Source organism: Terrapene carolina, unplaced genomic scaffold, assembly GCF_002925995.2.
Source record: "Terrapene carolina triunguis isolate 2854851 unplaced genomic scaffold, T_m_triunguis-2.0 Scaffold93, whole genome shotgun sequence".
Taxonomy (NCBI): domain Eukaryota; kingdom Metazoa; phylum Chordata; order Testudines; family Emydidae; genus Terrapene; species Terrapene triunguis.
Genome location: NW_020664444.1, coordinates 7,061,767 through 7,081,129, shown reverse-complemented (window position 1 = coordinate 7,081,129; position 19,363 = coordinate 7,061,767). Strand labels below are relative to the sequence as shown.

The following is a 19,363-nucleotide window of genomic DNA, read 5'->3' as shown; positions in this document are numbered from 1 at the left end:
GCTTTTCCTGGCAGGAATTGGGGGCGGGGCTGTGCCAGGCGGGCAGGAAGGGGCAGGGCTTTGGCTGTTAGGGGCTGCTGAGCGCCCAGTGAGTAGGAAGGAGAAATCAAGCCAGGGCCAACCTGGGGTGGATGCACAAGGCTCTGGGGCTGGGACCTGCCCTGGGGCAATGGGAGCCCGGAGCCCCCTTCCCAGGGCACAGCCAGCCGGCGCTGCTCCTTACCCGGGCCAGGTCCAGGTCCGCCTGCTTGCGGTGCCTCCAGAAGAGGACGGACGGCTCCGAGTGGGGGCGGGTGACAGGCTCACCGTAGATGAAGAGCCGGACGAAGGCTCCCAGCACGACCAGCACGTTGAGCAGCCAGAAGATCAGGGTGGGCCAGCCTGAGGCCTCATCTGGGCACAGGGCGCAGAGAGGGATGGGGGGGCCAGCGTTAGCAGCACGTCACAGCTAGCTCCAGCCCCACCAACGGCCCAGAGTGCCCCCCATGCTACGGACCGCATCACCCAGCAGGGGTGTCACAGCCCACTGGGCCACACCCCAAATGCAGGGCCCCTCGCCAGCACTGGCTGCTCTTCCCAGCACCCTGGACACGTGACTGCACCCAGGCCCCTCTACCCTCCGGCCTGGCCCCAATCGCCCCAGCTCCCCAGCCCCCTCTACCTCCAGGCCTGTCCCCTATCGCCCCAGCCACCCAGCCCCCTCTACCTCCAGGCCTGGCCCCGATCGCCCCAGCCACGCAGCCCCCTCTACCCCCAGGCCTGGCCCCGATCGCCGCAGCCACCCAGCCCCCTCTACCTCCAGGCCTGGCCCCAATGCCCCATCCACCCATCCCCCTCTACCCCTAGGCCTGGACCCGATGCCCCAGCCATCCAGCCCCCTCTACTCCCAGGCCTGGCCCCGATCGCCCCAGCCACGCAGCCCCCTCTACCCCCAGGCCTGGCCCCGATCGCCGCAGCCACCCAGCCCCCTCTACCTCCAGGCCTGGCCCCAATGCCCCATCCACCCATCCCCCTCTACCTCCAGGCCTGGCCCCAATCGCCCCAGCCACCCAGCCCCCTCTACCCCCAGGCCTGGCCCCGATCGCCCCAGCCACCCAGCCCCCTCTACCCCCAGGCCTGGCCCCAATGCCCCATCCACCCATCCCCCTCTACCTCCAGGCCTGGCCCCAATCGCCCCAGCCACCCAGCCCCCTCTACCTCCAGGCCTGGCTCCCATCACCCCAGCCACCTGGCCTGGGGGTTCTGGCCCTGATTGCCACTCTCTAGCAGTAAATCCCCCGGCCAAGCGTCTGGCTCCGTGCTGCTCCCAGCACTTACCTCTGGAATCCGGCTCGCCCATTATGCTCCTGCCAGGGCCAGGGGAGGCCCCGCTCTCCGGGGTGCCCTCGGGGCTGGTGCCCCGCAGCAGGGAGGCCAGGGGGTTGAAGGAGAGGCAGAGGAAGACGAAGGCGCAGAGAGCCATGCGCGAGCGATCCAGCATACCCAGGCTGCCGGTGGACAGTTGCTGCTCCTTCTTCCCCTGAAAGCCAAGCACAGAGGTAGGCATGAGGCCTTGCTACAGGCGGTGGGTCTGCTCCGGCTGAGCTGGAGGGGCGGTACCCACAGAGCGCGCCAGGGCGTGAAGGTGAACGGCACCAGCTATGCCTGGGGGGCTGGGAGCCAGTCTGCGCTGCACAGATCCGTCACCCCCTCCCCCAGGGCAAACGAAGCTGGGCCTGCCCCAAACGCCCTGGCACCCGACAAGAGCCTGCACGTCTGCCGGCTGGGTAGCGGGCCAGGCCCAGGGACCGTCTCTAAGCAGCGTGGCTAGGGCTCGCCCCTGGGTCAGGTGTTTGACCTGCCAGTCCCTGGCTCCAGGCGGGGGTCCCGCCAGAGCCGTCTCCTGCCCAGCCCAGCGCCCCCTGTCACGGGACCTTGGTCTCCTCGAACAGCGGGCTGTCGGGCTCCGAGTCGCTGCCGCTGCTGCTGCCGCCGCTCAGCGAGCGGGGGCTGCTGTGGGAGGGGGAGCCCACATCCGAGGGCGGGGGCGTCAGCATGTCCATCATCTCTGGCTTGATCTCCTCCATGGGCACGTCCGTCTTCCCGCCACACGTGGCCACCAGGTCCTTCAGGGACTCTGAAAGCAGAGGGGGCATGAGGAGCAGCTGCCGCTTTCAGCTCCCCCCGGGCAGCTGAACCAGCCCCGTGGCTTCGGAGAGCTTGTGCCACCCTGCAATGGGCTGGGGCTGCTGGGGCATTCATCGCCCTGGGCTGGGCAGTGCCCCACAGCACCCCCCCACTGCCCCTCTGCCTGGCCCGCCCCACAGCACCCCCCACTGCCCCTCTCCCCTACGGTGCCACCACACATCATCTCCCCCCCCGCCCAGCCCTCATGCAGTCCCCCCTCCCCCCTGCTGCTGCCCCCCAATCCCAACCCACAGCCCCCATGACACCTCACACCTGCTGCTGTAGTCCTGGGCCTCTGCTGGGGCCAGGCTGAGACCCACCAAACTCACTTCACTGGTGGCATAACCTGGGTTCAACTCCCAAATCCCTCAACTCCCAAACCCTCCCCCCGCCCTCCAGCCGGGAGAGCCACCCCGCACTCACTGTTCTTCTGGGCGGCCATCTTGAGGGCCACGTTCTCCTGCTTCAGCGTCTGGTTGCTCTGCCGCAGGAAGCGGATGTAGTCGATCGCCTTCCTCAGAATGGCCGACTTGTTCATCTGCCCGAGAGAGGGACACGGGCGCTCAGGCACAGCTGCCCCCCCATCGCCGGACACAGCCAACCCCGGGGAGAAGGTCTAGAGTGGCCCCCGGCAATGCTGCCCACCCCCCACCCCCGTGCTAACCGCTGTCGGGTGCTGTCCCTGCGGAGGAGCAACTGGGCGGCAGAGTTCAACCCACCGGCCATGCCTGTGTCATGGTGGCACCAGGATGCGACATGGCCGCCAGACCCAGGCAGCGCAGGGACGGGCAGGAGCCCCTTCAGCCCCCGCCCCACCGTACCCCCCCCGTACCCCCCGCAGCACCTCCCAGCCCCCAGCAGCTGGAGGGAGGGGCGAACCACAGCGCTTGCGTCTTGGGACAGACACCCCCGCCCTGCTGCGACAGGCCCCACCGCTGCCCGGGTACCTTGGCCTCCGAGCCCACCACCAGGTCCTTCAGCTCCATGATCCTGTCGTTGATGGAGGAGCGGTAGCGCTTCTCGATGGCGTTGTGTGCTGTGCGCTTCTCGCCTTTGTTCTGCACCAAGGCTGACTTCCCGCTGGCCGCCAGCCGGTTAATGGGCAGCTTGTCGGCATCCACCATCAGCGGCACCGTGGCCAGGATGGTGCCTCCGCTCACCAGGGTCTGCGAGAGAGCAGGGCGTTGGGGCCGGCCGGAGACAGGAGTATGCCCACCCTGCCAGGGTGGGGGGAGAAAAGAGCCCCTCCACCTACCCCAGGCAGCTCCCCCGCACAGCTCTGCCAGGACCCCTCGTTCCTGACACAGCAGCCCCCTGCCCTGCTGTTCCAGCCCTGGGCTCCACCCCCCCACACCAACTCTGCTGCTGCCCCCAATCCCAACCCACAGCCCCCTCCTGACATTCCCACCCGTGAACCGCTCTGGGGCTGACATTCGACCGGGCCCAGCTCCATTTGAGTTTCGAGATGTGGAGCTTGCTGAGACCCACTGAGCTCGTCCCCTTTGGGCCAGGACCCGAGCTCTGCTCTCTAGTTGCAATTGGCCAATGCCTTGACCCCGCTCCCAGATATTATCTATGGCTTTAACTGGCTGAGCCCCTGCTGGTCTCCAGGGAAGGTCCCAGGCCCTGGCTGCTGCACCAAGGGAGGATATGGAGGGTAAAATATATATATGGAGATATACCTATTTCACAGAACAGGAAGGGACCCTGAAAGGTCATTGAGTCCAGCCCCCTGCCTTCACTAGCAGGACCAAGTACTGATTTTGCCCCAGATCCCTAAGTGGCCCCCTCAAGAATTGAACTCACAACCCCTGGGTTTAACAGACCAATGCTCAAACCACTGAGCTATCCCTCCCCCCAGCCAGGGAGTCAGGAGCCCTGGGTCTGTTCACAGCTCCCTGCTGACTGGCTCTGACCCCAGGCCTGAGGCCAAGCAGCAGATCCACCCTGGGGGCGGAGATGTGGGCTTGTGGGGGAGACTCACACACAGGGACCCCCGAGGGTTTCACCTACCGGGACCTGCAGCGGCGCAGACTGGATGGCCGCCGTGGTGGCCAGCGACGTGTGGCTGGAGGTCTTTGCCCCAGAGACATCCGTCTTCACAGCTGTCAGGAACAGGGACTCGGCCTTGATGAAGTGGGGCTGCAGCAGGACCTGTAGGGTGGGCAGAGGGTTAGCGCTGGAGCTCCACACCCCCAGCTCGGGGGGCAGGAGTGCCTGGATCTCCCGCTGCCTGTCCACGCTCCTAGCCCCAGCTTACCGGGACTTGCTGGATCTGGGAGGAGACAGCTTGGGAGGTGCCGGTGGTGGCCGCAGCCAGCAGCTGCTGGGGCGAGATGTTCTGGACGTGAGCCTGAAGGGTGACGGGCTGGATCTGCGGAGAGGAGTGAGGGAGGCTGGCCGGGGACTGGGCAGCCCCTGCGGGATGCAATGCTGAGCAGGAAGGAGAGCGAGTTAGATGCAGCGTGGAGCCTGCTCCTCACACTCCAGGGGCCCTGCCCGCCCGCGATCCTGCGTCAGCCAGGCAGACCAAGGGCCCGGCTCCTCTCCTCTCCTCACTCGGGATGCTCCAGAGACTGTCAATCACCCATCACGCCCCACACTCTGCCAGGGGACCGGCCAGAGTTGATCACACCCTTGAAAACAGCCCACGCCTCCCACCCATTTTGCCCTTTCCCCAGTGAACAGACCCCCCCACAGGGATCCCCCTCAGGGCCTCATTACTGGTGCTCAGCCTGCACTCTTCCCGCGGGCTGCCCTGGCAGCAGCAGAGGTGACAAAATTATAGGTCCTATATAAACACTGTCTCCCACTTCTTTTTTTCCAAAACAAAAAAAACCCCACTGCTCAGTGAGATTTGGTTTTTAAATTCATGTTTTTAAAGACCCAAAAGGATATTCCCACCCAGGGTAGAAAAAAACGGAGGCCAAAAGATTAGGTCTAAATTACTTGACAGCGTCCCTTTAAATGAACCCCTTACAGTATTAGCTATGGGGGACATCGCATCATCTACAGGAGCTGATCCCACTCCAGTGCTGCCCCACAGACTACAGCCCTTTCAGGGCCAGTTCGGAGTCCCACGGGAGACCCAGCCCCATCTCAAGGGGCCCTCCCCCCATCCCGAGCCTCACCGGTGAAGCCGTGCTGACCCTGGTAGCCCAGCAAGTGCTGTGGGGTGAACTGGCCTTGGGAAGCCGGGACGAAGCTCTGGGCTGTCATCAACCCCTGCTGTGGCTGGGGCAGAGGCCGGGGCTGGCTGGCAGACACTGCCATGGGCTCCTCCTTGATATCCGACGCCGGCGGAGACACCGTCAGGCCTGGCCCGGCCCTCAGCTGGGGCTGCGGTGAGAAGCTCTGCAGCGGTGGAGGCACCTGGTACATGCTCACGGGAGCGGAGGGGGGCGCCTGGCTGGGCCCCAGGTAGCCGTCGAGAGAGCCGGGTGTGGACGGCAGCCCCACAGGCGTGCTGGCCTCTGGCATCGGGGTGGCAGGTGCGCCGAACGGAGTGTCAAACAAGCCCGGGAACTCATTGTCCTGGGTGTTGATCAGCTGGAGCATGTCTGGAAAACACCCCAAGCCAGCCCAGCAGTGAGAGGGATCCCACGTACCACAGAGATCTACGTCCCCCCGAATACAGGGCTTGCTGTCTGGCAGGGAGGGGATCCACACACCCTGCGGGGTGAGGGCTGCCCACATTGCAACCAGACCCAGCTCGGTTATTAGACTGCCCGCAGGGTAGATGCTGGTGCTGGATAAAACAGCCCTGGGAACCTGGCGTCCCTGTATCCCCAGCCAGGCCAGCTCCCCCATGCTGCCCCACCAGCTGACCTAACTCCAAGGCCTACTGCACCTGGGCCTCGCCACTGAATCTGGTGTTTGCGCCAGCCATGGGTTTTGTCATGTGGGCACCTTTAGGAACTGGGCTGAACCCCCGAAACTCATCTCAGCGGGGGGAGGAGGAGGGCATTGGACTGAAGCAACAACTGGGGCCAAAGAGCGAGTCTTACTGCACACGCTCAGCATTCCCGTTTGCACCTTCCTCTGGCTATGGCATGTACCAGCAGGGGCATGCCCACCCTCCCGCCCAGGGGTTGCCCACACTCGCCCCTAGATCATGTGCTGCCAGCAGGGCAAGCAGGTTGCTCCGTGATGGGCAGAGCAGGGCGTGCTGGGACACACAGGCCCCGTGGGTCACCTCTCCGTATTCAATGGCTGCGGGCTGCCTTTGGCCTCCGGCACCTTTGCTTTAAAGCTCCCTGCGTCCCAGCCTGCCCCACGGGGTCCCAGCTCAGGGACGGCATGCGGGGGAGAAGGCTCCTCAAGCGCCTCCTAATGCGTGGCTGCAGGGCCAGCTGCCAAAGTCCCCATCATCAACTGCCCCCAGCTGCAGCATCAGTGCCACACACACGACCGCACGGGGGGGACGGGGTGGGGGGATTCCGAGGGGGTAGCCCAGACCAGCAGGCTGGACCGAAAGCCTTCAGCCCCCCTGGGCCCAGCCCAGCCCAGCCGAGCCCTTTACAAACAACCCACGCACAGCGCGCCGGCCCAGGGGAGTCGGGTACCGTCCTTGGCATGTCAGCTGTGGGTGTGATAACTGCATCTGCCAGCAGGGGGAGCCGGAAGACCAGCCACCAAGGGGACACTCTTAGAGATACAGGCAAGAAGTGGGAGACACAGGGAGGTGCAATGCGGAGGATCCAAAATCTCACCCCTCCTCTTACAGCTGCTCCATGCCCGGCTGGACCCCAGAGAGCCCGATCCTGCAGCCCTGCCTCACGTGGGCTGCTGCCCTGACTTCACAGGGGACTACTCACACGAGCAAGGGGGCCGGGCCCGGATTCTATCCCACCGCAGCCTGCAGGGGAACTGACAGGGGACCCTTAGGCTGAATGGCAAGAAAACAATGAACAGGAGAAGGGAGACGTCCTGGGCTGTTGACAGGCCCCCCAAGGGGGGGGCGGCCCCCCCCCCCCCCCGCGTGGGCTGGAGCAGAGGCTGCAGGGCCCAGTCCTGTTTTCCGTATTACGGTAGCACAGAGGGTCAATAAAGGCCCACTGGCTTAGGGGCTATACGTACCCGCAACGAGAGACAGAGCCCTGCTGTCCAGCCCCACAGAGTTTACAAACCAACAACGGGAAGGGGAAAAGCAAGATTATCGTCCTGGCCCTGTTGTACGGGGGGGGGGGGGGGGGGAACCGAGGCGCGGAGCAAGTCAGTGCCTAGCCCAAGGAGTCTATGGCAAAGCAGGGAATGGAACCTGGGTCTCTCGTGTCCCAGCCCAGCAGTCATCACCCTCCCTCCCCCTGTGGATCGATGCGTCCTGCTACTTACAGCCCCGTCTGGGCTTTGCTTCAGGCTTCCAGACGCTTTTTTGACCAACTGTACTAAAAAACCCAACCCCCGCCTCACTCCTTTCCCCCTCCACATGGCTGCTCAGTGCCCCTGGGGTGGACTTCTCTGGTGTCAATTCAGCTGTGATCCAATGTCCCGATGACACCAACACTGGAGCAAAGCACCTGGGGGCCAGGCCCAACCTGGAGACAGAGCGGGGGAGCTGCAAGCGGTTGGGGGGGGGGAGAATCTGGGGCTGAGCCATGTCAGTCCTGCACCCCCAGAAAGGAAACAAACAGCCCAGGCACGGCGCTGAGGAGATGTCTCCAGTCAACTGGGCCCATCCCATTATTTATTGCTGTCTCCTGCAGGTTGCCCTAGTTCTCCCTGCTCCATGGAGCCTGGCGTCCGGGTTTCTGCAGGGGGAGTGCGGGGCAGGGACAAGGATTGGGGCCCACAGCATGAGCTCGTGACCTGCAGTGTGAAAGGGCCTGCAACCCTCCTGTCTAACTAAGGAGGGGACAGGGCCCCCAGTCGGGTAAACACAGCCCTTGGTGCTCACGCTCATTTGCCGTGGCAGTGTTTCCCACGGGCCAACATCTCAGTTGGGGGGGGGGGGGGAGGATGGCTACTCCATCACCACGCCCAGCCATCAGGTGAGAAAGGGCCAGAATCCACCGGGACGCTATTCTAGCCTCTGGCAGGTGTGCAGGAAACGCATGCTCTGAACATCCAGGGTGAACCTGCGTTCGAGTGCTAGTCTTCCACCAGACGCAGGGAGCTGCCCTTCCCTCCTCACCTAGACAAGGCTGCCACACGGGCCTGGGGCTGCAGGAGGCAGAGTCGAAGCTGTTGCTTGAAACCAGACGCGCATCTGTTCACCTTGGACGACTCCACTCCCACGCAGCAGTAGCTGCTGGGTTTTTTCACCGCGTTTTACAAGTGTGGCATGGGGAGATGGCCCCCGGTCACACGCGGAGCCAGTGGCCTCTCTCGATCAGAACCCAGCCTTCCGATGGCCAAGGCTTTGCCGCAATTAGCACCAGCCATTAATAACACTGTGCACTGCTCTAGCGCCTTCTCTGCCGGCTCTTACCAAACTGATCCTTCCAGCTCAGCCACCAGGTAGCTCGGTCTCACTGTCCTCACCATGTGCCTGGGGAAACTGAGGCACGGAGTGGTTGGTGTCTGAGGCGAAGACTCCAAAGCTGACTAGGAGAGTTAGATTCACAGCCCCGCTCATTGGATGGGGAGTCCTGATTCTAACTCCCCTAGTCAGCTTCGAAAATCTCAGCCTACGTTTTCGGCAGTGAGTTTGGGAGCTCGCCCTGGGCCATGTGGGGCCTGATTTTCAGAGCTGCTCTAACCCTAGTTGAAGTTAATGGGTGCTGTGGCTGCACCTGGGGAAACCAGGCCCCAGGGGTCCTAAGCTGGGCTCCCAACATTGGAGACACCAGAACCAGGCTGAAAATGTTGGCTGAGGTGACTTGCCTAAGTTCATGCACCATGTCAGCAAAAGCCAGAAGTCCTGGGTCCCAGGCCCCTGCTCCGACCCATCCCTACGTTAGCTTCCCCCATCCCGCCGCCTGAGAACACTGCTCACATCTCCCTGCCACACAAAAAGGCCACAGGTGCAGGCCAGATCTGTAACACTATGGCAGAGCCTAGCACCGCAGAGGTAACTCCTGTCCCTGCTGTGATCACACCTGTACGGTGCTGGGCAGAGCCTCAGTGCAGGTAATAAACGGCTGCACACTGGGTCTGTATATCTGCACAGAGTAGCATTACACAATTATAACACAACACACAGCACGCACCGCTAGGAAGCACACGGTAGGGGTTATGGACTATCTGAGATCACATAGTGTGATTAGATACTTATAACGCAATCTCTCTCTCTCTCACACACACACACTATGGAGCATGCAGTCGGTCTATTTCCGATGTGGCCTTCACCATGGTTTCGTGGCATAATTCAGAGGTCTTGCATGGAGCATTTCCAGGTGGTCACCAAAGAGCTGGCAGGTAACAGCCCCCACTCCACCCTTCCACAAACACGTTTATTCCGCTTTATCGGGACGCTGTAAATGTCCTTTTCCAAACGGAGCAAGAAGGGGGAGCTCAGGAAGCAGGTGTGAGGGCAGTGGGGACATGGATTGGGGGCTGCTGGAAGGAAAGTGACAAACTCAGGCAAAATACAAACGCCTGCAGCCCAGGAAAGTCCCTGAGTGAGTGGATCCCGCAGGAGACAGGCTGTCACCTGTTATAGGGGAGTAGTTCCCCACCTCTCCCACCACTCACTCACCCCACGCTCCCCAGACTCAGCCGCCTGCAGAATCGTGCAATCCTCCCTCCCTCCCCTCAATGCAGCTTTCAACGGGAGGGGGCCAGGCACTGCTGTGACTCCAGGCCAGCGGTGCTGGAGTTCCGCCGGGACGGCTGGGCTCAGCGAGCGCTGCAGGCCAACAATGGGTTGCACCCCAGGGAAGGGGGTGCCCAGCTCTCCGGTCGGCCCAGGCTCCTGACCTGACAAGGCAGCATTCAGTGGAACCAAGCAGGAGAGATTTCAGCCTCCCCCCGCACCGCAAACAGAGGTGACCCTAGCCCGCTGCGGGGGGTGGGGGGGACACTCGCCCACATGCCCCACCTCAGTCTCCCCACAAGACGGGTGCACATCTGGCGGGGGGGAAGCAGACTGCACATCTGGAAGCACAAATGCACCGAATAAGCAGTGCGTGTGCGGGGGGGGGGAGATACCTTCGAAAGTGCACTCCATCCCAGCCATGGCCCAGGGACAGGCCGGGTGCCCGCGGAGCCCACGAGCCCAGATCAGCCTGGCCGGCCGGAGGGAGAAGGATGGCAGAGTCTGGGCAGCGGGGCCGTGTGTGGTTATTTCAAACCCGGGTGCCTCCCGCCCGCCCTGTCCCGCCTCCCCAGCCGTCGGGGAAGGAGCGCGGGTGGAATTGTGAATCACGGCTCTTGCATGAGGTGATCCCTCTCCGCCAATCGGCGCCCGCCTGCCCGGGCTCGCTATCCGGCCCTGCCAACCGCCCCCAGACAGCCTGGGCCTCCCCGCGCAGCCTCCAAGGTGAATGGCGCTGGGTTACTCCAGGCCGTTTGCCTTAACCCCGGCGCTGCCAGCCGGGGTTACTCTCGGTCATTCACAGTTAACCCCTTGGGAGCCAGGCGCTTTTGAAGGACGCCGCCCTGTACCGCCTTGCTTCTTCCCATCCTGCCAAGGCGCCCCCCTGGGGGGGGGGGGGGGGGCCTTAGCGAGGGAGGATCCCAGCCCAGGCCTCTGGTCTTGCGGCTCGGGGATCAGACAGTGGGGCAGAGCGGAGGGCAGGCCCTGCCCGCTCGGGACAAAGGCGTTTGACCCCGGGCCTTTCAAGCCAACGCCAACCATCAGGGCTAGAGCTGGGTGCCGCATCTCCGTGCGGGGCAAGGGGACACGTGGCCCCATCTGTTTCCCAACCAGGCTCCAAGCAGAGCCCCCCTCCCATGCCACACCGGCTAAGCAGGGAGGTTTGTGGAACCTGACCGAGCCCGGGAAACGCAGCAGAGCTGGAGCCCAGCGGTGCGGCCAGGGGACTGGCATAAAATCAGCAGAGACAAGTCACCCAGTAAGAGTCTAAAAACCTGGGGCCAGGCCCCCGACGCTGACCGGGCCGAGTCTGTGTTTGGTTACAACGGGGCGGGGGGGAAAAGGGGGAATAGCACAACTAAATCCATTCGAAAACAGGGCAGATGTACCAGTTCCTCCATCCCCACCCTGCCAAGCTGCAGAATCCAGGGCCTGCCTCTCAGCCCTGCTCACCCTGGTGCCAGCGTGCACAGCCCGCTGGGCTGCTGGCACCATTGGCAATGCTACGGCTCTGCGCCCTAAGCTCCAAGGCAGCAGGGCAGATTGCTAGACCCTCCAGAGCCAAGGCCCTCAGCTATCTGTGCCCAAGATGGTCCCATCTGGCCTTGAAAACAAGTTGAGGATCTATTTTGGAGCCCGCCCCTGGCCCCCAGACACCCTAGTGACCTGCTTGAGGAATGGGCACCATGCACATATTTGTACAGCACCAAGCACCAGGGGTCCCGGGCACTGAAATAACACAGATAATAAATAACAAAAACGTGGCCATGTAACCTCTCTGTCCCCATCCACCCCTCCCACTTCTACCATCAGCACCTTTCACGCCAGGACCGCGCAGCAGGGACACCGTGAGCACCCACCAATTCCAGCCCCCCTCGCATGAATAAACCCACAGGAGTGAAAGCAAACTCGAGCTGCCCCCTCCCCTGGAACTGGCGCTGCCCTGGTGCTTTGAGACTCCAGAGCCCCCCCCTCTGAAGTCTAGCGGCATCTAGAGACCTGTGACTGCCTGGGAGTGCAGGAGAACCGCTCAGCAGAGATGGAAGGGGTGTGCCAGCTCGGAGAGTCCCAGGCCAGGGCCCATGGAGCTCTTCCTGGGAGTCTGCAGCCCGCTGGGCTGGCCTGTCACATGGGGCCGGCCCCTTCTGCTCATTCCCAGCTGCTGAACAGCATTAGAAGCAGGTACAGCGGTATCCCACGCTTCCCTGATGTGCTTGTCCAAGTCAGCAATCACTGCTGTAGCCATAGGGATGTCATGGGGTGTGGCCAGGAGATGGTGCATGGGAACGGAGGGGCCACGAGACAGGCCCTCCATTAAGGTGCGATCCGCGCTACGGAAGAATTGGAGGATCCCTGGATGGGAGCCACGTGCCGGGGCCTGAGCAGGATTGTTTAGCAGGCCGGGACTCGGAGCTGATCAGGAGCAACTGGACGCAGCTTCTCCCTTGGAGCCCCAGTGCCACGCCCTGCAAACTCCCGGGTCTGCAAGAAAGCTGCAGCCTCCCGATTTAAGTGGCTTCACGAGGGTTACACTCAGCCCTCCGCTCCAGATGTGAGGAGGCGGCGCTGCCCTAGGGTGACCATACCTCCCGTTTTGGCCGGGACAGTCCCTTTTTTAAGCCCTGTCCCGACTTTTTTGGCAAAAAAGGGCATTTGTCCCGTTCGTTTGCTCTTGCTGACTGATCAGGTTGGCAAGAGCAAACAGGACAAATGCTCACTTCTGTCAAAAAAGTGGGGTGAGTGTGGGGGGCGAGCAGAGATGCCAGCCCCGTGCAGGGGGGTAGTTGGGCTGCGGGGGGGAGGAAGGGTTCCAGTGCATGGGGAGCAGGCCTGCTTCCAGCGACAGCCTCAAGTGGGGGGCACGCAGGGTTCGAGTGACCAGTGACAGTCTGGGGGAGGGGCTCCTTGGGGGAGCAGCTGGGGCCAGCCCATCGGGGCGGGGGTGGGGGGGCTGGGCTAGTGGCTGGGGCCAGCCCCGTGGGTGGAGGGGTCTTGGGCCAGCCCCACGCAGTGTCCCGTTTTCACTTCTGGAAATATGGTCGCCCTAAGCTCTCCACACGCAGCCAGGGCACTGTAGGGCACGTCAGACTGGGCAGGGGAGCCTCGGTTACCCCAGCTGGGGTGTGTGTGTGTGTGTGGGGGGGGAATGGCTAACTCCACAGCAGAGAAATTCTTTATTGTCGCATCAGAGCGAGGAAAACACAACCCAGAGGATGCCGATACCGAATAGGTGAAACCAAAGGCCCCACGGAGGAACCGAAGGCCATAGGGAATGACACTGGCCCAAAGGGGCAAGTCCATGCGCTGCTAGAGGGTCAGATAAAACCTGCTTGTTCTGCGGGGTTCCCTCGTACTCAGATAGCTCTGGCCCTTCTCTGCTGACCTCCCTGGCCTGAGCCACCCATCTCCGACCGCCTGTGCGCTCCCGGAATAGTTGGCTCATGCCCACCTCCTCTTGCAACAGGTAACCAGGACCCAGGAGAAATGCAGCCGGACTCCTCCGAAGATACCCACAATGCCTCATTTCTGCCCACCAAATACCACACTGCTCTGTCCAGCATCCCAGTGTGGGAGCTCAGTGCTGTGCTGTGAGGATGAGGGCGTGGATGGCAAAATAGCCTAGTTCAGACACCTTAGCTCTTCCCCACCCTTTTATCCTCATTCTCCCTTGTCTTCCGTCCCCCCCCTCCCTCCTTGGGAACGTGTGTCATCCCAGCCAGCCGCGGAATGGGAGCATGTGAAATGGGATAGTCTTACACTGCCAAAGCACTGTGCATCCAACAAGCTATTTATTACCAGGAATGGCATTCTCCCTAGCATCGCCAAAATGCAGCCACCTCTGGAGCACAGCACGGCAGCTACTAATCGCGCACAGCAACACTGGAACAGCCGTTTAGGACAGGGAGTAAGGGACACTGCAGCTAACTAAACATAGAAGAGGGGAGGAATTTAACAGACAGAATGCAACTGACCTAATGGGGATCTGGCCCATAGCATGGGACTAAAAGCAAGCCACTGACATCTGCATCAAAACTGAAGCCCCGCCAGGAATTTAGCCACACTGTGCTCCTGGAGATAACAGCAACAGCTGTGCAGCATTTCCGAATCAGGGCGCGCCCTTTGCCTTGGGACAAAGTCCACGTCTGAATTGCAGTTGACCGGAAGTTACCTTCTGACTTCCCTGGGCAGCAGGAGGGCATGTTTGCTTTTCAGAGACTGTCAATCTCTCGTCTAAAACAGCTCTGGGCATCGTGCCCACCTTGGTGAATGCCGGGATGTCAGCTTGACACAAGGGGAGAGTGAGTCTGCTCCACCAGTCACACCCCCAGGGCAAAGAGCAGATGCAGCCCCCTGCCAGGCTCACAGGTGCCAGGCTGGGGTTCACTGTCTCTGAGCCAGCTCCCAATTCTTCACTGTGTCGGAAGAGGCTGCTGATGCACCCATCCTTCCCCTGGGAGCGAGGTTACCGCCTGATTTCCACGGATGCTGAGTGTCCGTGTCTCCTATGGCCGTCAAGCGGAGCACCGTGGGCTCAGCACCTTTGAAAATCAGGCCCTGAGTGCTTTTCCCTGTGCAGGTCTCCGGGGGGGTTGCAAAGGTGAGTGGGAGTGACTAGCCCACGGTCCCACAGAGGCAGCGGCAGTCAAGCTGGGCTCCTGACCCCACAATGCAATGCTGCTCAAGTCCTTGCAAAAGTCAGCCCGCTCCTCTACCGTTCTGTCCCCAAGTCCTGACATTGGATTGCTGGCAAGATCCCTTGCCTGCTCCAGCCTCCCCGGCTCACATCAGGGGCTCTCCACACCCTCAGCAGGGCTCCCCCTAACTCCAGTGGGGCCTATTTGCTGGTACCGTACCCAGCCCACGGCCGCAGCAGCCAACCCATCAGGATTACTCATTGCTTGGAGGAACCACGCCAGGCCACCTCAGAGCAAGCCAAGCTTGCAGGCGAGCGCAGCTCCTATCGCTGTCGGCAGAAACAACCCGTCCCCGTCTCTGAGCGGCTCTGCCAGAGCTGAGGGAGAACCCCCAAGGCGGGCTGGCTGGTGAGGAGACGCACGGAGGCGACTGGCATCGCAGAGCACAACACTGCAGGATGGTGATGTCAGATGTGCTGCCAGCAACTTCCACGGGGCAGGGAGGGGCAGAAAGAAACGACAGTCTTAAGGGACCGAGGCAGGGGGTGTGCACAGCAGGGGGCTCTCCTAAGGAAGATGCCAGAGCGGATCATGGGAGAAGGGATCCTCATGGGAGCTGCCCAGACAGGACGGGTGGCATCTCGGCAGGGTTTGCTGTATTTACAAATGCCACCCAAGCGACATGTCTCGGCCCTAGTCAGCCTGCTAGCTCCGTGGGTGGGGGCTGCCTTTCACTGCATGTCCATGCAGTGCCTAGAACAACAGGGCCCCTTGAATGCACAAAATCAGTGGGGTCAGGCTTGTGCTGGGCATACATGACTCACACATGAGCTAATACAAAAGTGCCCGTTTCATACGTGACAAGGCGTGCACAGGGCCTCGGGGGGGGGGGGGGGCCCCCCCGGGCCCCCCCCCCCTTTCCCCCGGCCCCCCCGGTGGTGGGGGGGGGAGGGGGCGGGGAAATCTTCTGATGTTTGGAACGTTGGAGGTCACCTGCCTGAGCCTACACCACGGAGCGGGAGCTTTGCCGTACACTTCAACGGGAGCAGGAGCAGGGCCCCAGGGGTGACCTATTCACAGTGCTCAGGGAAACCACTCAAGCACCCCTTTCAAAAAAGGTCAGCGCAGTGACCTCAGCCAGAGCCCCCATTGACTCAGCGAGTGGGTCAGGGTCTGCCCAGGTCAGCAGCTTGCAGGATCAGGGCCATATTGAAAGTACACCTGGTCCACCTTTAGCCGAAGGGCACATGCCCCAAACCTCTGACTGTATGGCAGGGAATGGGGGAGCAGGCGGTCCTTTGAGTGGTTAACGAAGGCAGGTTTTACTGTCTAATAGAATGCAATTAGCTGGAGGTGGGTTTGAACCATGAATGCCAGATCCAAAGCTCCTTCTGCTCTGGCTCTCCTCAGCTCTCAGCTCCATGGATGTGCAATACACAGCGCATATAACATAACTGCCTTTTACTAATCTTCTGCTCAAGGACAGTCAGTGTAAAAAGCCAGCATGATTGCATCATTAAGCTGTGAAATTAACCCCCCCGAAGGCCGATGATGGTAGGAGTTAATATTGCCAGAGCAATCTTAAAACTTTGCCACATTAGCCACACACACACCCCAGGTTCTTTCCCATGTTAAGTGTAACCCTTAATGTATTGCTCTTTGTTATTCCTTCAGAGAATATAAACTACCAGCCAGGCAACACGGCAGGAGAAGGCTTAGCTCTGGGCAATCCTCCACTTGAGTGACCGATCGCACAAACTTCAGATTGCATTTAACTGTCACTTTCCCATCGATTTTAAAGCCCAGAAGGATCATTGTGATCATCTAGCCTGACCTCCAGCACAACGCAGGCCGGACAATTCCACGCAGAGATTCCTGCATCAAGCCCGTTAAACTAGTGGTTGAATTAGAGCGAGTCTTTTGGAAAGACATCCGCTCTGGAGCTAAAAGGTGAAGCCCTGGCCGCACTGAAATCGATGGAAAAGCTCCAACAGAGGCAGAATTTCACCCACAGATGCCAAGTGACAGAGAGGCAACCACTTCCCTTGGCCAATGGTCAGTTACGCTCATTGTTAAAAACGTGGCCCTTATCTCCACTTTGGATTAGTCCAGCGTCTTCCAGCCATTGATCTCCTCCTGCCTTCGACTGCTTGATTAAAGCGCCCTCTTGGCAGGTTATTTTCCAGTTTGTTTGCTTTTAATTTGCTGAGGCAGAAAAAGAAATCGCCTTCCACCACTTACAAATTCAGCTGACAAGTCCAACAGCCGCATGCATGCCTTTCTCCACAGCTAGCTGCCCTAAGCACCTCACAAACTCCAGCGGCTTTGCCACAGGTGCCCTTCTGAGCCACAAAATGCACCCTCTGACTAGCTAGACATGCAGCACCCGCTGGAACTGAATCAGGTGCTTCAGATCATTCACAAAACCAGAATGTGACGACGCTCCTGGACTGACGAACGTCGGAAAGGATGGGTTGAGCGTGCAGAAGCACATAAATGTAATCTCTGTTAAACCAAGCTCACTTAGGGCCTGATCCAAAGTCACCGGAAAGCCTCCCATTGACCCGACTGGGCTTTGGATCCGGCCCTTCCACCCACCCACGATTACTTTGGGGGTTCTCCCCCACTCCAAATGTGCCCCCTCATCCCCACTGTCCCCGAACGCAAAAAATGGCATGAGATAAAGTCTAATCCAGGCACAGTCCAGGCCTGGAGAGCCGCAGCTCACGAGGCGAACGTTCCAGTGAGTGCCTAGCACGATGGAACCCGTTCTTGGGCTCTCCCGAAACAAACAAGACCCATACGAACGCAGGCTCTGACGGAGACCCTTGGGCAGCCCGAACCACAGCAGAGGCTCCTAAGGTTTCACTACGGCCCGGAAAAAAGAACGAGGAGTCCTTGTGGCACCGTAGAGACTAACAAATTGATTTGAGCATAAGCTTTCGTGGGCTACAGCCTTTCGCGGGACCCATCTGGGCTCGCAAAGGAGCGCTTTGCGGGGCGAACCGGTGACGCTGCATTTCCAACCCACTGCGCCACGCTACGCCAGGCGCCTTTATCCTGCCCAAAGCGTCCCGGGCAAAGGGGCCAGTGACCAAACGTCCCGCTCGAGGCCCAAGCACCCACCAGGGTTCCCCACGGCCAGGGGAAGACGCCGGTTTGGGGGGGGCCGCCCATTGCACTGTGCCCCTGTGCTCCAGCGACCCCCGCGGGGCTGGGGGGCTCTCTGGGACGCCGGCGGGCACTGTGCAGAGCGGGTGCCTCACGCACGCAGAGGGGCGCAGGGCTGCTCCCCGGCTATGGATGCCCGGCCTGGGGGCACGGGCCACCCCTCGGACCACGCCCCCCCGCTCGCGGCTGAACTCTCCTCGGGAAGAGGGAAATGACCGCGAGTAACCCTCTCCGCTGACGTCAGGGCCCCCGGGGAGCAAAGGGGCGGGGCTTGGGGCAACAACTCCGCCCAGCAGCGGGCGCGGAGCCGGAGCCGCCCGAGGAGCGTCCCCACCCCCCGGGGCCGGCCTGGCTTCCGAGCCCCCCGAGCGGGCACCCCACTTGCAGCCGGGGGGGTGGGGGGGGGAGATGGGCAGGGGACAGCATCAGGCTCCTGAAAGCAAAATCGATCGGGGGGTAATTACATGGGGAGCCCCCAGCGTGATCGGAAATCACAGAACCCCCCCCCCACCCATGCACCAAGCCCCCCCCCCCCAGCGAGGGAGAAGAGAGCCCCCGAAAGGCGGGGCCCGCCTGCGGATCGCTGCCCCTCTCGCGTACACACGTGTGCGAGCCCGGAGCTTGGAAACACGGGGCTAGAAGGGGCCAAGCTGCGGGGGGGGGGCAAAGAAACCCTCCCACCCCCACCACGCTGAAGGGTAAGAAGCACTGAAATAAAGCCCAGCCCCCCGGCCTAAGCCAGGCGCCTGGGTTCACGGGTCCCTTCAGCCCCCGCATCCCCACCCCCAGCTCCTCCCTGCCCCCAGACCCTTGGGTCAGGACCCAGCCGGCCATTGCCCCAGGCGCTGCCCTCCCCCCCCGGCCATGCCCGCTCCTCGGCCCCAGCTCTGCCCCGCCGGCCCGGCCGCTCCCCACCGTCGATGTCGCTCAGCAGGGCAGTGGTGATCTCGCTGGATTCCTGGAGAGTCAAGGAAGGGTCCAGGCTGTCCAGCGAAGTGTCATCAACACAGAGGCTGGTCATGGTCGGCTCTGCAGGGTCGTGTCCCCCCCCTGGCTGGGGGGGGGGTCACTTTGGCGGGGGCTGCTGGGCTCTGGGGGCTCCCCCCCCCCTTTTTTTTTTTCCTGCTAACCAATCCTTCCCCCGGAGGCGGCCATGGAAACAAGCAACTCAGCAGCAAACACGAGCAGCCCAACTTATGGGCAGCGGCCGTAGCCTGCCCGCGGCCCCCACCTCCATGGCTGGGGCTGGGAAGAGGGGGGGGGGGAAGTTGCTCAATTGAACTGTGCTCAAACCTGCTACTGGCGAGGGTAGGGAGGGGGCGGAGCCCCCGCTTCTGGCTCCGCCTCCTCGGCCTGATTGACAGCCACAGCCTTTTAGGGCAGGCGCACCCTTCCCCCTCCCCCAGAGCGGGAGCTGCAGCTGGAGGGGAGCAGGCGCGGGGGTGCCCCAGGAGGAAGAGGCCCATTGCAGCGGCGGGATTGGGTTTGGATTTTGGCCGGGCTGTTGGGTTTCTGGCGGGGTTGGGGGCGTGCAGGGCTTTGGCAGCAGCACTTCTCGACCCTCCTCTTCCCAATGCACCGAGCAGCGTACGCTGGGGGACAAGCGGGGTCCCCCCTGCTTGGCTCGTCCGGGGGAGTCGCAGTGGGAGCGGGGCGCGGGACCCAGCACGCCTGGGATCTCATGTCATGGGGG

General features: G+C 61.9%; 1 protein-coding gene across 1 annotated transcript in view; it reads right to left on the bottom strand.

Moving 5' to 3' along the window:
* Nucleotides 1-18,891, bottom strand: part of SREBF1 (sterol regulatory element binding transcription factor 1) — a 25,626-nt gene extending 6,735 nt beyond the window's left edge. Inside the window, 9 exon segments of the mRNA XM_026650730.1 lie at nt 224-393; nt 1,318-1,519; nt 1,914-2,116; nt 2,590-2,704; nt 3,114-3,332; nt 4,180-4,320; nt 4,427-4,599; nt 5,298-5,726; nt 18,586-18,891. Coding sequence (XP_026506515.1) covers nt 224-393; nt 1,318-1,519; nt 1,914-2,116; nt 2,590-2,704; nt 3,114-3,332; nt 4,180-4,320; nt 4,427-4,599; nt 5,298-5,726; nt 18,586-18,691 — 1,758 coding nt within the window. The 5' untranslated portion in view covers nt 18,692-18,891.
* Between the last annotated feature and the right edge of the window lie 472 nt (nt 18,892-19,363).